This window comes from Oratosquilla oratoria, chromosome 12 (genome assembly GCF_046742065.1).
Source record: "Oratosquilla oratoria isolate Oo_2021 chromosome 12, ASM4674206v1, whole genome shotgun sequence".
Lineage (NCBI taxonomy): Eukaryota > Metazoa > Arthropoda > Malacostraca > Stomatopoda > Squillidae > Oratosquilla > Oratosquilla oratoria.
This window is the reverse complement of record NC_134788.1, coordinates 46,459,139-46,477,738: the sequence shown is the minus strand read 5'-3', so window position 1 is coordinate 46,477,738 and position 18,600 is coordinate 46,459,139. Positions and strand designations below refer to the sequence as shown.

General features: G+C 39.9%; 1 protein-coding gene across 1 annotated transcript; it reads right to left on the bottom strand.

Annotated features, from left to right (window-relative positions):
• Window positions 1-262: 262 nt before the first annotated feature.
• On the bottom strand, window positions 263-18,119 carry LOC143031650 (uncharacterized). Its single transcript, XM_076195757.1, has 2 exons — window positions 18,032-18,119; window positions 263-4,826 (listed from the first exon to the last, which is right to left on the bottom strand). The coding sequence occupies exon 2, from the start codon at window positions 4,720-4,722 to the stop codon at window positions 2,992-2,994; it is 1,731 nt and encodes a 576-aa protein (XP_076051872.1). The 5' UTR covers window positions 4,723-4,826; window positions 18,032-18,119; the 3' UTR covers window positions 263-2,991.
• Between the last annotated feature and the right edge of the window lie 481 nt (window positions 18,120-18,600).

Here is an 18,600-nt window from a genome sequence, read left to right as displayed (position 1 = left end):
GGGGGTTGCCAGATACACTCTATTTACATTCATCTCGGAAAAAGCCTTCTTATTTTCATCATGAATAAGTGGCTGCAAGGAGTAGGGGGCACATACTTTTGACAAGTACTGTGCATAAACACAGTCATCTTTCAAGAAGCCTGCAACATCTTTACTGGTTGTGGCACTTGGTGCAATATTAATGGCTTAAAAAAGAAAGGGAAAAAAATCTCATTCTGGAACCTTTATTTGATATTATTATCTCGGTTGAGAAGGTGTCCCTACCTATTAACATTAATCAATGTATAGATGAAAGCTCAGTGAGCTTTGATTTCATTTGAGCATTTCCCACATTAATGCTTTTCAAATGGATGCTTCCCATATGAGCACTTTATACAAGAACATTATAATAGTACAGACAGATATTTTATCATCAGCAATTATATCCAGTGTACTGGTTAGACAGTGGCTTGTGTCAAAGACTTGATCTGGCAACTGTATGTTTGTTTACATTGTAGTGAAACAATATGAATGGATCAGAGCACCCATCATCATAATGACTAGTTTACCATTATCAGAATTTCTACTATATTTATAAAGTTGATATAATGTATTCACCTAGTTGTATTTTATGGGAGGTGAGCCATGCTCTTAGTGACCCACTTTTGTATCTTTCAGCATCCAGTTTGATCTTAAATTCTTGTATAGTTTTTGCACTGTTTCCTCATTCCATTTGTTCCAGATACCTACCACTCTGTGTGGGAAGCTATTCTTTTTCAGATCTCTTCTGTGACTATCTTTTTTAAAAAAAATTCATGCCCTCTTCTTTTTCTATTATCCCACTTTAGTAAATCATCTCTATCAAGGACTTACATCCCTTTCATAATTCTGTAGATGTTTAGTAGATCTCCTCTTTCTCTTCTTTGTTCCAGGGTTAGCAGTTCAAGTGTGTCCAACCTTTGTATGTCAATTTGGAGAGTGTTGGTGCCATCTTTTTCATATTGTGAATACGCAGTGTCCAGATCAACTCAAACATGAGCTACATTCCAACCAGTGTACCTGTTGGGCCTTTTCTTCCTATATGGGCCAGAGTCAAAGCATCCACCCACATTCCACTTAGCCCACACTCTTTTGTTGGTCTCGCATTTGCCTAGTTGTGCTCCCCTGATGGGAACCGCCTTGTTGTGGTGGTGGGATGGGGTTGGGGGCTTGCGTGTTCCTATGACCTAGCAAATGAGGCTAGAGGGGGGGGTCACCCCAAGTCTTCCTTACTTAGGGGAAGAGGCCCACCCATGCTAGCAAGTTCACCAGTGAGGGACTAGATGAAATGGTTCCTGGAGCAAGGCTGCCTGTGTGGGCCAACAGTGACGCCCACAAGAGGGACCATCTTATAAGGCTGTCATGTGCTGGATGGGATGAGTTGTGAGGTCAAGTCTTTGCTCCGTCATGAACAAACTTTCAAATCATGAGGAACCACTTTTCAAAACAAGCGGTTACCACGGAGACAAGTTACCCTGTTGCTCATTCCTCTCCTAGTCTCAGTAGGTGGTTGCCTTTGGCTCCTGGAGCCAATTAAATCACAAAATATCTGTATGGTTACACTTGAAAAATCCTCCGGAGCCAAGTCTCAAAGTCTGCACTAAACGCAAGGAAGGCTCCTCCAATCTCCATCTCCTTTACCTAGTCATTGAACTGTTCATTCTGAAGACCAAATACCACCATTTGTGAATTTTATATAAATATGGATTTCATCTCTTTTGTGCACAAAAAAATTGAAATCATTAAACTATAATTTCTACAGTATCAGCCAGAAAATCATGATATTCAAGACAAAGGGCATTAATATGTTCACTACCAAACAAGAAATAATAATGTGAAATAGGAGAGATCAAACAATGACCATTCTTGTACCTTATCCTCAGGGAATCTGTCCTGTAATTGGGTAATTTGGCAGTTTTCAATATTTCATCCAATTATTCACTAGCAGTTTGTTTTTGCTTCTCACCATTTGCTTCCTTTGAATTTGACATGTCACCTTATTTTGTCTTCTCTTCAATTAAAGTCAAGCAGTCAAGATGGGCCTTTCCAACAGCTTCCTTTTCCCTTATAATTTTTCATTTCTGAACTTTGGTTTGGCTTTGTTTTAATGATGTGCTTATCTTAATATTTCTACTAATCCAAAGCTCTTTGAATAGCCTTTTTTCGTATCTTCTTCACTCATGCTGTTATTTTTTAATATAATGTCTCAGTAGGAAACACTACTAATTTTTTCTTTTCCAAATAGAATTTGATGCATAAAAAAAAAAATAAAGATTGTATAAAGAATTTGGAGTTATCAGGCCATCAGATTTATTTAATGTGAGGAGGTAAAATTCATTACATACTTCTTGATTTATTTCACTTGACTGAACCACTCATGATGAATAACAACCAAACACAGTACAAAGAATCTCATAATTATATGTAAAATAATGAAATTGTACACTTACATTTCAGGTGTCATCGCCAGATTCTCAAACTCACCTCTTTAATTTTGAATTCATTATGGAATTATACATTTATTTAATCAAAACATTTCAATTTCATCTTGAACACCTTCCATGAACACATTTTTCCTTTGTGCACGAGTAAAACATATGTGCACACACAGGCGCACAGCTTAGAGGGAACACTGTTCACTGCACAGATCACATGGGAATGGTTTCTAACCATTGTGAGCCACCATGTGCCAATTTAGACCTCTTATGTGAGAATGCAGAATCATACAGGTCACACTGGAAAGAATACTCTCCTGTGTGGGTCATCACCTAACATTTGAGGCGATTCTTTTGTAAGAAAGAAGCTGTATCGCATAGGTCATGCTGGATGGGTCCTCATATGTTTTGTGAGATAGCCTTTAGTGAAAAAGTGGGATCACACAGGTCACACTGGAAAGGCTCCTCTCTTGTGAAGATCGTCATATGCTGTGAGAGGTAAACCTTGTCAAGAAGGCTGATTCCAACAGGTCACACTCTAGGAAGGCTTCCCTCCTGTGTGGGTCCTCATATGCTGTGTGAGAGAACCCTTTTTTGAAAAAGCAGAATTGCACATGTCACAATGGAAAGACTTCTCTCTTGTGTGGTTCCTCATATGCTTTGTGAGATTACCCTTTAGTGAGAAAGCCGAATTGCATAGGTCACACTGGAAAGGCTTCTCTCCTGTGTGGGTCCTCATATGTCCTGTGAGACTACCTTTTTGTGAGAAAGCAGAATCACAAAAAATACACTGGTAAGGCTTCTCTCCTGTGTGGGTCCTCATATGTGTTGTGAGACTACTCTTTAGTGAGAAAGCTGAATTGCATAGGACACACTGGAAAGGCTTCTCTCCTGTGTGGGTCCTCATATGTGCTGCGAGACTACCTTTTTGTGAGAAAGCAGAATCACAAAAATTACACTCGAAAGGCTTCTCTCCTGAGTGGGTCCTCATATGCTCTGTGAGATGACCCTTTTGTGAGAAAGCAGAATCACAAAAGTCACACTGGAAAGGCTTCTCTCCTGTGTGGGTCCTCATATGCATTGTGAGATTACCTGTTCGTGAGAAAGCAGAATCACAAAGACTACACTGGTGAGGCTTCTCTCCTGTGTGGATCCTCATATGCTCTATGAGATTACTCTTATTTGAGAAAGCAGAATCACAAAGGTCACACTGGAAAGGCTTCTCTCCTGTGTGGGTCCTCTTATGTGTTGTGAGACTACTCTTTAGTGAGAAAGCAGAGTCACAAAGGTCACACTGGAAAGGCTTCTCTCCTGTGTGGGTCCTGATATGCTGTGTGAGATTACATTTAAATGAGAAAGCAGAATCACAAAGGTCACACTGGAAAGGCTTCTCTCCTGTGTGGGTCCTCATATGTCTTGTGAGATAATCCTTTGCTGAAAAAGCAGAATTGCACAGGGCACACTGGAAAGGCATCTTTCCCATGTGGGTTCTCCTATGCTTTGTGAGGGATTTCTTTATTGTGAAAGCAGAGTTGCAGAGGTCACACTGGAAAGGCTTCTCTCCTGTGTGGATCACCATGTGAGTTTTGAGTTCATGCTTTTGTATGAAAGCTTTATTGCACAGGCCACATTGGAATGGCTTCTCTCCAGTGTGGGTCATCATATGTAAATTGAGGCTATTCTTTTGTGAGAAAACTCCATTGCACAGGTCACATTTGAAAGGCTTCTCTCCTGTGTGGGTCCTCAAATGTTTTGTGAGATGATCCTTTTGTGAAAAAGCAGAACTGCACAGGTCACACTGGAAAGGCTTCTCTCCTGTGTGGGTTCTCATATGTTTTGTGAGAACATCCTTTTGTGAGAAAGCAGAATCACAAAGGTCACACTGGAAAGGCTTCTCTCCTGTGTGGGTCCTCATATGTTTTGTAAGTCCATCCTTATGTGAGAAAAGAGAATCACACAGGTAACATTTGAAAGGCTTCTCTCCTGTGTGGGTCCTCATATGCTTTGTGAGATGAGCCTTTTGTGAGAAAGCAGAATCACAAAGATTACACTGGAAAGGCTTCTCTCCAGTGTGGGTCCTCATATGCTTTGTGAGATAACCCTTTTGTGAGAAAGCAGAATCACAAAGGTTACACTGGAAAGGCTTCTCTCTTGTGTGGGTCCTCATATGCTTTGCAAGTCCATCTTTTTGTGAGAAAACAAAATCACACAGGTCACACTGGAAAGGATTCTCTATAGTGTGGGTCATTATATATCTAAGATGACTCATGATATAGCTGTGCCAAAGATGTCACACTGGATCCTTATTATTGCATGACACACATGGAATCTATGGGTAGCTCTTCCAAAGAAATGGTGATAGGTACCCTCATCCTGGAAAAAAAAAATGTATTTATAAGGTTGATACCTAAACTCTTTAAAAATCTGTAATACACTGCAATAGGATAATGGATGTTTCATACACAAGCCATTTCATTCTCAAGTCCCTTTGTACTTGCCATCACTTAATATCAAATAAGTAGTAACACTAACAGAGATGGTGCTATGATATATTGCATTCTATTTTTTCATTAGAAATATGCTGAGCCACCCATAATCTACATGCATACCCAACCCACAAACACGAGAATAACTCAAATTTTGTTCTAGCTTTTTTTCTCATGTCATGAGGTTTAGAAGTGGGGAATGGTCCACCTGGCCACAGCAGTCATATTTTGATATAACTCCATGACATTCCATGTTTGGACTCATAATACCTGAATCTAAATATGATCCACTCTAGGAAGATTTATTCAGTTCATGTTACTCATCTGACTCAAATAAGTGATGCAAATTATATTGTTTAAGATATACTGGTAAGTGGTGTACTTGTGTTATTATTTAAGCAAAACATTATAAATAGATAAGATCTAATAAAGTGGTAGCTCATGTCATAAGCTACCTCGAATGTTCAGGTTATTAAACCTAAGTCAGTGGAGTCACTGCAGTTGTTGAACAGGACCTACGTATCTTAAGTACCATAATTGTTGAACAAGACCCACATATATTTTCTGTGTTTATTACAATTTAACCACTTCATGCCGGGCCAAAATCTCGCAGGCAGTATTGGCTGCCAACCGTACGATGTTGCGTCATAATACTTGCATTATAGAAAATAAAGTCACCGCTGTATTGACCGTTCTCTCCTTCACCCGTGAATTTTGATAACCATAGAAAATACGATGAAGCCAGTTTACAGAGTATGGGGGTCACGCAGGTACAACTACAATAAATATAATCAAGATGCCGATATGGCAGCCTTGTGTACCCACTTGCTCCTCATGACACCTACGTAGGCATCATCGTATGGAAGGGGTTAATGACTATTGGAGAAGAACCACATATATATTTTTTCACTACTTTTGATACAATTTTTAATCTAAGATCCACATATATTTTCTTGCTAAGTTTGATACAAGTTAATGAGTATTGAATAGAACCCACATATAATTTACTACAATTTAATAATTCAGATAGAAAACCCTATATTCTTTCATTACCCAACTTGGACACCACTATTGAACATCACAAATGGCCTGACAGGAGGAGATTGGAATAAGATATGGTTTAATGAAGAGCAGCTTCCATTACAGATCACACACACACACACACACACACACACACACACACACACACACACACACACACACACACAGGGGTAAACAGGCATGTACCAAGACAAAAGCGAGAGAGTGAGTACATTAAATGTTGGTTTAACAAAAGATGCAGTGAGGCAAAAGACAGAAGGGACAAAGCTTGGAAAAAGTGGAGAAAAGACAAAAAACAAAGCAAATGGCAAATTTATATAAAATGTAAAAATTAGTATGTTAAAGTGAGAAGAGAGGAAAAAAGGAACCATGAGAAGGATATTATAGACAAATGCAAAGATCAACCCAAGCTATTCTATCGGTATGTGAATGGTAAACTTAAAACCAAACAGGAAATGGTGAAACTATGCCAAGGAAATATAGAATACACAGAAGATTTAGAGATGGCCGAAGTCATGAACAATCACTTTAAATCTGTCTTCACCAGAGAGAAAATACAAAGTTGGGACATAGATAATAACAAGCAATCTCCCCACATGAGTGAGTTTACAACATCACTAAAAGAAATATCAGAACATCTATCAAGACTGGACGTCAGAAAATCACATGGCGCGGATGGTATTGCAAATTGGATTCTAAAGGAGTGCAAAGAAGAACTAACAGACAAAATACACATCTTAATAAACAGCTCACTCAAAGAAGGAAAGATACCCAAGGACTGGAAAAACGCTAACATTGTACCAATATATAAAGGAGGAAACAAGGAAGAACCCACCAACTATAGGCCAGTATCACTAACAAGCACTATAGCCAAAATTTGTGAGAAAATAATCAAGAATAGATGGGTAAAACATCTGGAAGACAACAACATATTAAACGCAAGACAATTCGGGTTCAGACAAGGAAGATCATGCACCACAAACTTAATATGCTTTTACTCAAGACTAATAGACATAGTGCAAGAAAGAAATGGATGGGCTGATTGTGCATTCCTAGACTTGCAAAAAGCCTTTGACAAAGTACCACACAGAAAATTACTAAAAAAAACTGGAACACATAGGAGGAATACAAGGAAACCTATTAAAATGGATGGAGGACTTTCTGACTGGTAGAAATATGAGAGTAGTGCTCAGAGAAAAATATTCAGATTGGAAAGAGGTGATCAGTGGAGTACCGCAAGGATCTGTACTGGCACCAATAATGTTTGCTATCTATATGAATGACATGGACGAGGACATGAACTGCTACATGAGCTTCTTTGCTGATGATGCCAAACTGTTAAGGAAAGTAGAAACTGATGAGGACTGTGAAGCACTGCAAGAAGACCTAAATAGGGTATGGAACTGGAGTCAGAAATGGGAAGTGGACTTTAATACTAAGAAGTGTAGCATAATGGAGTTTGGAAAAAACAAAAACAGAATATCAGGAAAATATACAATTGGAACCAAGGAAGGAAAGAAAGTAGGATCCGAAAAAGATTTGGGTGTAATTATCACGAACAACTTGTCCTATGATATACAGATTAACAAAATTGTCGGGGAGACTTACAACTTGCTAAGATCAATAAAAGTGTCATTTACATACTTGGACGAAGACTTGATAAAAAAAATATTGGTTACATTGATAAGGCCTAGATTAGAGTATGCGGCGACATTGTGGTCCCCCAGTACCAAAAAGAATATAAAGAAAATAGAAAGAATCCAAAGAGCAGCTACAAAAATGGCACCTGCACTTGCAAACCTATCATACGAGGAGAGATTGGCTAAGCTGGAATTACCGACACTGGAGCAAAGAAGAGAGAGAGGTGACCTATTGACCATCTACAGAATCATGAAAGGCACAGAGATACTTGATAGAGAGAACTTACTTAACTGGGACAAAAGAAACACAAGAGGACATGGTAAGAAAATCAAAAAACATAGCTATAGAAGAGAACTGAAGAAAAACAGTTTTCCACATGGAGTTTTGGACACTTGGAACAAACTGGATAATGAAATAGTATGCGCAAAAACCATTCATGAGTTTAAAAACAAACTAGACACTGCAAGATACAATGGCGGGACAACACGAGCATAGCTCCCCTTCCCGCAAAATACAACTAGGTAAATACAACTAGGTAAATACACACACACACACACACACACACACACACACACACACATATATATATATATATATATATATATATATATATATATATATATATATATAATCGACTTGGGTGGTGGCAGTGATACCTTTTAAGTCATTAGGCTAAATATCATAATTCCCAAGTCACCCTCATATAGGTATATTTGATTTTTCTCATTGGAGGTGCTCTTGGTTAAACACTATTCTGTAGAGGCGTTATAGACATCTTGTCCTTCCATTCATCAATTGAATGATAATAACACTTATCAATTACCTTGTATTCATTGGATGACAATCAATCAAACACCAACAGCACCACATTTTTGGTGGTAGCGGTGGGATTTATGCCATTAACCAACCTGAAGTCCACTTATCTGTGTGTCGACTTAGACAAAACTTGTGCATCCTGTGGATTATCAGCGATGTGTTAAGGTGTATAGTTTTGTTAGAACTACACATAATTAATGGTAATTAACCAAAAATGGAAAATAAAATTGAGTGGAACTTTAACCGGGGAGAGGGAGAGGAGGCAGGTTTTACAAGCAAACAGAAGGCAGTTGGAGAAATAGAGACACCAACTGCATTTAAACGACTCCCGAGGATAAACAGAGGGAGTGCTCCACATGACAGGAGTTAGACAGTTACTTAGAAGGAGGTACATCTACAGTAGGTTCGTTAGATTCTTCCCATTAAGAACAAAACTCCACCAACACATACTACACTCCCTAACCCAGTTCTTTGCAGACTATGACATCCCAGAGAGCATCTTTTCAGACAACGGAACAGAATTCACCAAAAAAAGCCTTCAAGATGATGTGTGAGAGCAGCAAATAACCCTACTCTACACCACCCCATACCACCCACAAGCAAACGGTGTGGTAGAACAGATGTATCGAATGTTGAAGAGCATTCTGGCAACACTATGCCAAGGGCATCCAAACAAATGGCCGAATCTACTACTGGCCTGTCGGAGGATGATGAATAGTGCCACACACACCACTCCTGGTCATTCCCCCTATTTCTCCTTCTTCAGAAGACACCCATCAAGACTAGTAGGTTGTAGACTCCCTGATGTAGGAGGAGCAGAAGATAAAGCAGAGGTTGCTCACCGAATCATCTGAGAAACCTGCTGCAAGATGACAACAGAGTACTGGAGTGTGGGATTTTTAGTGTGGATCTGGAAGGAAACTACCTTACTGGGTACCTGTCGTAAACTGATGTGACCTACTATGATTTTATCAAAGCTTTTGATAAAGTGCCTTATAGACAACTTATTGGGAAATTAATGTGTTATAAAATCGGCTCTGACTAAATTCGGTGAATTGTGTCATTCTTGAGTAACAGAAAGCAAAGCATGGTAATTAATGGAGAGACGTCTAAATGGGAAGACATTATTAGCGGTGTGCCCAAGAGTTCCCTCCTGGAACCCTTATTATTTATCTTATTCATAAATGATCTACCAGATGAAATTGAAAATGACAGCAAGATATTTCTGTACAGTGACAATAACAAATTATTTTGAAGAATAAAAAACAAAAGACTGTATAAAATTGCATGAAGATATTGTAAAAATCAAGAGTCAGAAAAGTGCCTGTTAAAATTTCACCCACAAAAATGTAAAAACATGCATATGGGTGAAACTGAGGTGAAACCTTTTAACCCCTTCCACACGGTGACGCTTACATAGGCGTCATGAGGAGCAAGTGGGTACACGAGGATGCCGACGTCGGCGTCTTGATTATATTTATTGTAGTCGTACCTGCGTGACCCACATACTCTGAAAAATGGCTTCATCATATTTTCTATGGTTATCAAAATTCACGGGTGAAAAAGAACGAGCGATAGAGCAGTGACTTTAATTTCTATAATATGAGTATTATGACGCAACATTGCACATCTGGCAGCTAATGCTGCCAGATGTGCGATGTGGCCCGTATTGAAGGGGTTAAAGGGTGTTTGGGATAAATTTGATAATTTTTTTATATTCTGTCATTTCAGAATCATTGCACATTACTAGCAGTAATGTGCATTGGATAGCTGATTCTGTGCACTACTGGTGGATGTTAGAGCTAGAGAGCATGGATGATTGGAAAACACCAGAATATTGGAAAGGAGTGACTTGCATTATGATGATTTGCACTGGATTCAAAATTTTGGAAACCTTAGCTGCAGCTCGGTGCTCCCTGAATACCATGAAGGCTGTGAGATGTGAGCTAGAGAATTGTGACAGAGATGTGGAAACAGTGGCTAGCAGGATCATACCAGGCCTTCTCTGTCCTCACAACGAAATTCATCAAGCTGCAAAAAAAAGGTGCGGCAAGATCCAGGCAAGGCAATGCAGACCTTGGTGAGAGAGATGGGCATGGGAGTGGCAACTATGAAGAAAGCACTAAATGAGGATCTTCGTTACTCCTCATACAAGAGGCACAAGGGCCAACTACTCACAACCAAGGCCCAAGAGAACCACCTTACAAAAGCCTAGAAACTCTTCAGCAAGGTCAAATGCCTAGTTGAGCTGGGGATGCTCTGGTTCTTCTCAGATGAGAAGAACTTCTGCCAGGACCAGTTGCACAATGTGCAGAACAACAGGTGGCTAGCATATCGTCTGCATAAAGTCCCACATTTCATGAAGATCAAGCTCCCTCAAACTGTATTTACCTAGTTGTATTTTAAGGGAAGGAGAGCTATGCTTGTGGTGACCTGTTTTTGTATCTCGCAAGATCAAGTTAGTTCTTAAATTCTTGTATTCTTGTTTTGATTGAAGAGGAAGTCAAAGAAATTGAAATATGATAACATGGGCTAACCTAACATGCATTTAGTAATGCAATACCTGTAATGCTAAAGGGTCACCAGGGTCATCATTGTCAGGGATGTTGATGGCAGTTTTTGGCATCCTATTGCACTGCAGGGTGAAGAGGAGCTTTACAGCTTCAAGAAAAGCATGAAGCTAAGCTCCAAAGAACGGTTTCAAAAATATGATGTTGTTATAGTCAAAATATGCAACACTTAGATGACTTGTGCATCTTCGTAGCTGTGTCTCCCTTCAATACTGGTATGTGCGCACAACATGCTACAAGATGTGGTTTTGACCAAAGCTATGAATCTCCCTGGGGACTTCTGGACCAAGCTAACCGATCCTACTTGAAAACACCCTTTGGCAACAAAAGATTCTCTCAGCATCTCAGGTCAAGAACTCCACTAGACAAAAGGCCAGCTGTGTCTCTTGGGTCAGCCACCTGCAACCGATTGGCTGATGCCTCAACCAAAGTGACTCAACTTCTCACTATCCCTCATATGGTAACATCCTTTTCATAAATTGGCAACATTTGTATATATGTTAATATGTTTCTAGCAACCCTCCAAGCTTTCCTGAGGGCTTGCAGTGTATGTAATAGTTAGAACAGAACCGATCCTCAAAGTGGAGCATTAAAGCCAAGAATTCAGCCTGTTTCCTTCACCACCAATTTCAAGTGTAGACACACATTTTACATTCTGGTGGCCATCAGTGGGATGACGACATTACACTTACAGTACATTCTGATGGGCAGCTCAAACACTATGACTACAAAACTTACACCTACATTCTGGTGACCATCAGAGGGTTCGAATCTACACACTAACTTCTACGACCGTGGACATCAAAGCAGCAGTGCAACACTAATTACTTACAAGCCAAAAGCACCAACGCTCTTAGCTGCATCGCCCACAACCCATGACACTCCGAAGCAAACAATTCAACGACAGCTTCGATCTTTGCTGAAGCATCTTACATACAAGGCAACCCCTCATAGCTGCACTGCCCACAACCATGAAACGAAGCCCTAGTTCTATGCTGATCCCTCTCAGCTGCTTTCTCCACCACCACCATACCCACCGCTCCACCACGTCAACATACAGTATTCTTCAACCCCGACGGAAAATCTCCACCAGAGGCATTCTCCACCACCACCACCATATCAATATACTGTAGACATAATCTTCAGCCCTGACAGAAAATCACCATCAGAGGCATTTCTCCACCACCATCATGCCTGCCACTCCACCATGTCAACACAGAGATACATTCTCCAACACTTACAGGGAACTCTCCATCAGAGGCAATTCTCCACCACCCACGACTCCTGCCACCTCCACCACGACAACACAGAGATGTTGGACTACCCTTTACCACCACTGAACAAGTTGGACCATCTTTCCCCTCCTCTGACACTGCATCACGCTCTGCCCAATCATCTCTCCATGCCAGAGATCATTGCAACATCTACGAGCCAATGCTCCACCACCCACCGCATCTATGCTGCACAAGAATCTTTCACCTTTACCTCTTTCTTGTATAATCCAGTCACATCTTGATTGCATATATTTTAATTCTTTCCCACAACCACTTACTAATTGATTCCCCTATTTCCAGCAGTGAATCCTTCCATATCTTCTCACACACACACCCTCCCACTGCAGCCCATCACCACCAACATCACATTGGGTAAGTAGATATTTTTCTGTTTTTAGTGCCACTTAGGAGCAACACAGTCTCCACACATATTTTTCTTAATACATGAACGTGTCCAAATCTCTATCCGACTCGACATACTGACCCTATACATAGAGCCAAGCTATGTCTCCACCAACCGTGTCTCCCCCTTCTACTTCCAACTCTTCAGACAATTCAACTCCTACTCGCAACACCATGACAATGCATATTCTCATCACAGTCATTCAGGATGAGAGAAGTTTACCACTTTTTAATGGCAGGAACATTCCTGTACACACTTTCCTCACTGAAGTCAACTCAGAAATACTACATAGGAATGTCACAGATAACAAAACAAAGATATTCATCTTAACATTCAAAATTGACAAGAATAACACATTAGCTGGTGACATCATTTATTCTGACTTGTTTGAGGAAACACATTCATTTGATACATTTGTAGAACATTTTAAAAAGTCATTTGTGGCTTTTGAGCCACTTGGAGCACTCCCCCCCCCTATATACTCTCTTGCAAAAATGTACAATCATGGCCCACACACCACTAAAGAAGAGGCAGTCAAAATAGCTTCACCATTTAAGAGCAAACTCAGAGAAAGTCTCAAAAACTCAGAATGGGTCTCAAACAACACAATTTCGTTGGATAACATAGTCTCCCTCATGGCATACTTTTGCCTTCTCTCACAGTTACACCCAGACACACTCCAAAAAGTCAGCACCATTACATTCACACCAGGTATCACATTAGGCAAATTCTCATGGAAATTCTCTTGACACAACAAGTTATCACGCAGATACAAAGTCAGTTAGTACCCATAGCACCAACACATACAATAGCACAGATCACACGATCCCCCTCACATAACATATAACAACATACATTGCGCATGCAACATCACTCATGACATTGCTCTCCTTCAAGAACATGAATGTTTCACACCTACTACCACAAACCAGGACACCTTGTTAACCCGTGTTATCACAGATATCCATCACAACTGAACTGATACTGTGAGCATCATGGCACATGCTTTCACACGACTGATCATTGCCATGTCTTACTTGCACAAAGACACCACAGACACCCATATAGCTCTCCTGCTAGACATTCATGTACCACATCTCCTGCTAGACAGTCTCGTAACTATCTCCTGCTAGGCAGTCATGTAACATATCTCCTGGAAGGCATTCACGTAACACATCTCCCTCATGACTACAGGATACAAAGACTCTGCACACCTAGGACCATACAAAGATATTCCATTTACAACCTTACTGGTACTCACCCTAGATATCCCAGACATGTCTTCAGATTCCTCAACTCGGTGCACACCCAGGACAGTCACTCCATACAAAGATATTTCATTTGCAACCTTACCTGTACACACCTTAGATATCCCAGACATGTCTTCAGATCCCTCAACTTTCAATGCTAAGTCTAATAACACCAAAGTGAAAATATTTCTCAACACAGGCTCCCCAGTTAACATGACGACACAACAGTTGCCACAGATTCTACACTGAAACAAAATGTGTCACCATTCTGGAACCCCCCCAATGTCAACCTTTGCAATGTAGATGGTGTACCCATCCCAGTCATTGGTAAATTTTCATTAGACATTAGTTTCAGAGATGAGTGCCCAGCCATTCCAGTTACCACCTACATAGCTGACATCCATTTCCCTGTTGATATCCTCATAGGCTTAACATTGATGAAGCAATATAATATCACCATTTACCCTGCTCAACATGGCATCATTTATGCTAATCATTTCCTCCCTGTATTGCCATCAGCAAATTCCCCTAAAGTCAATCACATCAACGTGGCCAAGCAGACAAAGCCTGATTTTATGCCAATGAATTGTAGCACAACTACTCAAACTAACTGCTTCATCACACAAGGATGCACCAGCTCTTAACTCAGATGACACTGACACACACACACATTCCCACGACTCTAACTCCTTCATTTCACGACCAGCTGTAGACATGCCTACCAGGTGAAACAAATGCACTAACTCCTCAGGCATGTAAAAATCAGCAAAACACAGGACAAGAAGTCATGTAAATAACATTGATATTTACATTGTTTAGATTTCTAACCACACCCCCACTCAGGGCCCTGACATGGGTAAGTGCTGCCCCAAGGTGAGTCAAAAAGTGTCCCCCCCACACCCACACACCACCACTACCACCACCTTCCACATCTGATGGTCACCAGCATGATTCACATGTAACATTCATCCATAAAACGTTTATACACACATCATCATTCATACACACAATTCATGATAAATAAATCATGCATTATAAGTATATTAGGGGGAATTTGCTTTACCTTTTTTCACCAAAAATGCCCCCTCAAAAAAAAAAACATGCCACCCCAGGGCATTGCCCCCCCTGCCCCTCCCCTTGTCAGGGCCCTGCCCCCACCTTGATGCTCTCCCCCCAAACTCTCTGGAACCTATTATATCTTTGGACATCAGTCAAAGAACGAAGTTAAACCACTCAGTTTGCACAATCTTGCAGAGACCATCTTGCAATCACAGAATCACACTATTCCTGTAATAGAGGACCATCAACAATCCTATCAACCAAAACCTCCAGTTTCCCTTTCCCGCTATAATCTTAGAAATCAAGCAACAAGTTCATAGAATGTATATTCTTGCCTAGGTAAATGGAAACAATATCTACTTTCTGCATGTTCGTACTATTGTTCGCACCATTAAGCATATTTCCTTATATTCATGAATATGTCTTCATGCCCAGGTCCTGCAATCAGGCCTGGCTTGCCTTGTGTTTTGTTTTCTTCTATCTCTGTAGCATTGAGGTCAGAGATAATAGTGAACTGAGCAATAATATATTCAATATATGCATCACTTCGATGACTTGTGCATCTTTATAGCTGTGACTCCCTTCAGTACTGGTGTGCGCGCACAATATGCTACAAGATTTGGTTTTGACGAGAGCTACGAATCTCCCTAGGGACTTCTGGACCAAGCTAACCAACCCTTCTTGACAACGCCCTTTGCCAACAAAAGATTCTCTCAGCATCTGAGGTCAAGAACTTCACTAGACAAAAGGCCAGCTGTCTCTCGGGTCAGCCACCTGCAACCGATCGGCCGACACCTCAACCGAAGTGACCCAACTTCTCAGTATCCCTCATATGGCAACATCCTTTTCATAAATTGGCAACCTTTGTATACATGTTAATATGTTTCTGGCAACCCTCCAAGCTTTCCTGCAGGATTGTTGTGTATGTAGTAGTTTGAACAGAACCGATCCTCAAAGTGGAGCATTAAAGCCAAGAACTCAGCCTGACTTTCCTTCACCACCAATTTCAAGTGTAGACACACATTCTACAATGTCACTTGGAGTGGGAGAACACCCAGAACACAATGTAGTCATTGCCATCATCAAACTGACATTGATGGGACTTGACAGATGACATGGGATCTTGAACCTATTGTTGCAGCTCCATTTGGTATTGTATTTGCTTTAAGAAAGGTTATTTTGTTATTGATTTCAGACAAGAAAAATATATATTATGTTGATGTATTATAACTTACAAAATTTATCTTTAATTTTCTATTGCTATATAGTTTAGATGTGAATTTCTAAAAATAAACTGGTATAACTTCTTATACTATAATGCAATGACTTGTAATAAATATGACGTGAATATCAGACTTTTACTTGCAAGGATATTATAATCAGTGCACACTGATATTTGAGCTGAAGTAGTTCTCATGTGATGCAGAAAGTTGCTATGAGTACTGTACAATGCAATTTGAATTATCCATCTAGCTGTCCTAGTTCCCGAGATATTGTAATTTGAAAGGTACCAAATCAGGTCTATTTTGTCCCAGGAAATCGGGCCAAAAAGTGTGTTGCCAAGTCCATATACATAACATTGTTTGTAGCAACACTTTTGGAAACATAGTGCCAAATTGACCTGAGAGGTTGGAAGTGCCCTAGACTTCGTTTTTCAAGCATCAGAAAGTTGGGAGAACTATGAAATAACTATTATCTTGATTAGCCAATATGGTGGAAATCCAATATAGCAGCCCAAGGAATGGCATATCAACAAATACAGTTATTCACACAATGTTCAACAGCAAGATATAACTGGATTATACTACCTTACATTAGGTTAGAGTACCAGTATAGATCATGATAAAGCATGCAAAAATGATTCGATGGACACATCTGCATCGGCAACTGATATGCCACAATACATTTAACATTGTCATTACCCGACCTAATAGACAAAACTCATTTTATACTTACGATTTCTCAGCTCTCCCATAATACCCTGCCTTGGTTTTGGTATCAGAATAATCTGTGAGACTAATAGTTTCCATTTATCTGGGTCTGTTACCCGTTTATTGGAGTTTTCTAGCTCATTTTTCTTGTTGAAACATGAAAAAAAATTCAATTTACTGCTGAATGCAGGCTGCCATGTTTTTTTTCATGTTTCTATGTACTGATATGTAACTGATGATGTCATTGGTTGAAATTTACTATGATTGTAGTAAAATACACTCACGTGACATTTTTATTAATTAAATTTCCTGCGATATGTTAATTAGGCTGTTTGAATGGCATGCACATAAAATGACGAGCGATTGGCGGACGTCATAGACGGTGGTGCTTCTGGCGGTGTTTGACCTAGCTAACTTTATGAACTCCTTACTTCTGGACAGAGAAGACAAGATGGAGACCCATCTCCTAATGAGAATGTAGGAAAAATGTAAACAAAAAGGATAGACACATTGTTAAATATAAAGATGCTTGACAGTCTCCATTTATTTCAAATTGCTACTGATGTTAATATTAATTTCTGGTACTTATACATACAGCTCAAAATACTCACAATGATAAGAGCTAGCCAATGATACAGGTAAGAATTGCCGCTGTGAGGCCAGTGAAACTATATACAAAGATATTTGCCATTTTTAACTCTCTAAAAATTGCTACCAAAATTACTATTAATCTACAAGACTTCCGTATGGGATTAAAAACAATAAGGAGCTAGCCAATGATAGAGATAAGAACGATTGTGATACTTAACCTAACCTATCCCCTGGATAAACTTGAAGATGTTTGCCCATTATTTTTTTTTTTAGTAGCTACCGATGTTACCATTAGTTTGCCGTACTTATCTGCAGTAGGAAGTACTCACAATGATAAGAGCTAGCCGATTATATAGGTAATTGCGGCTGCAAGACTGACAAACATTTTGATAATTATCCACAAGTTTACCTGTGCTCAGAATGCCAAATACACTGTCAATCGGGATTTGAAGTGTAGGAACTGCCAACACACTACGCATACTCAAAGCTACCTTACTATTAAATCATTGCACTTACGAATTCAAGAAGAAAGCACACTTGTTTGGCCTGAACAAAGCACAGCCACGAAAACAAGATCTAGTAGCAATTCTCGGCGAGCTATGACGTCACATGTAAACAAACGTTACATTAGGGCGAAGATGTAGGTTTTCTATGTGTATTTCCTGTTTTCCTATTCTAAGTTTTATATTTCATATTTAATATTTTCATACTTTATATTTTATGATTTTTACATTTTATATATTAAGCGTCGTTTACACGGCGCTGTTTTATTCGCTTTGGACAAGCTGGTGAAAGCGTATATAGACACATTTTATTCCCTAGCGACTAAAATAATGAATTCACAGCATCTGTTTGACGCTGTGATAAAGACATGTTGAACTTTACCGCTCGAATCTAGCGTTTCAGTAGCGAATAGATGACTCAAGCTAGTCCAGACGACGATGGCGTTTTGAAGGGGTGCATGTGCTTCGCACCTGGGTGCATTGTCCAGTTTTCTTTTTATGGTGGCACCTACTCTACTCACTTTCCGTAAGATACATACACACACCTCTCACGAACATAGCCACGACCCACGTACAAACATC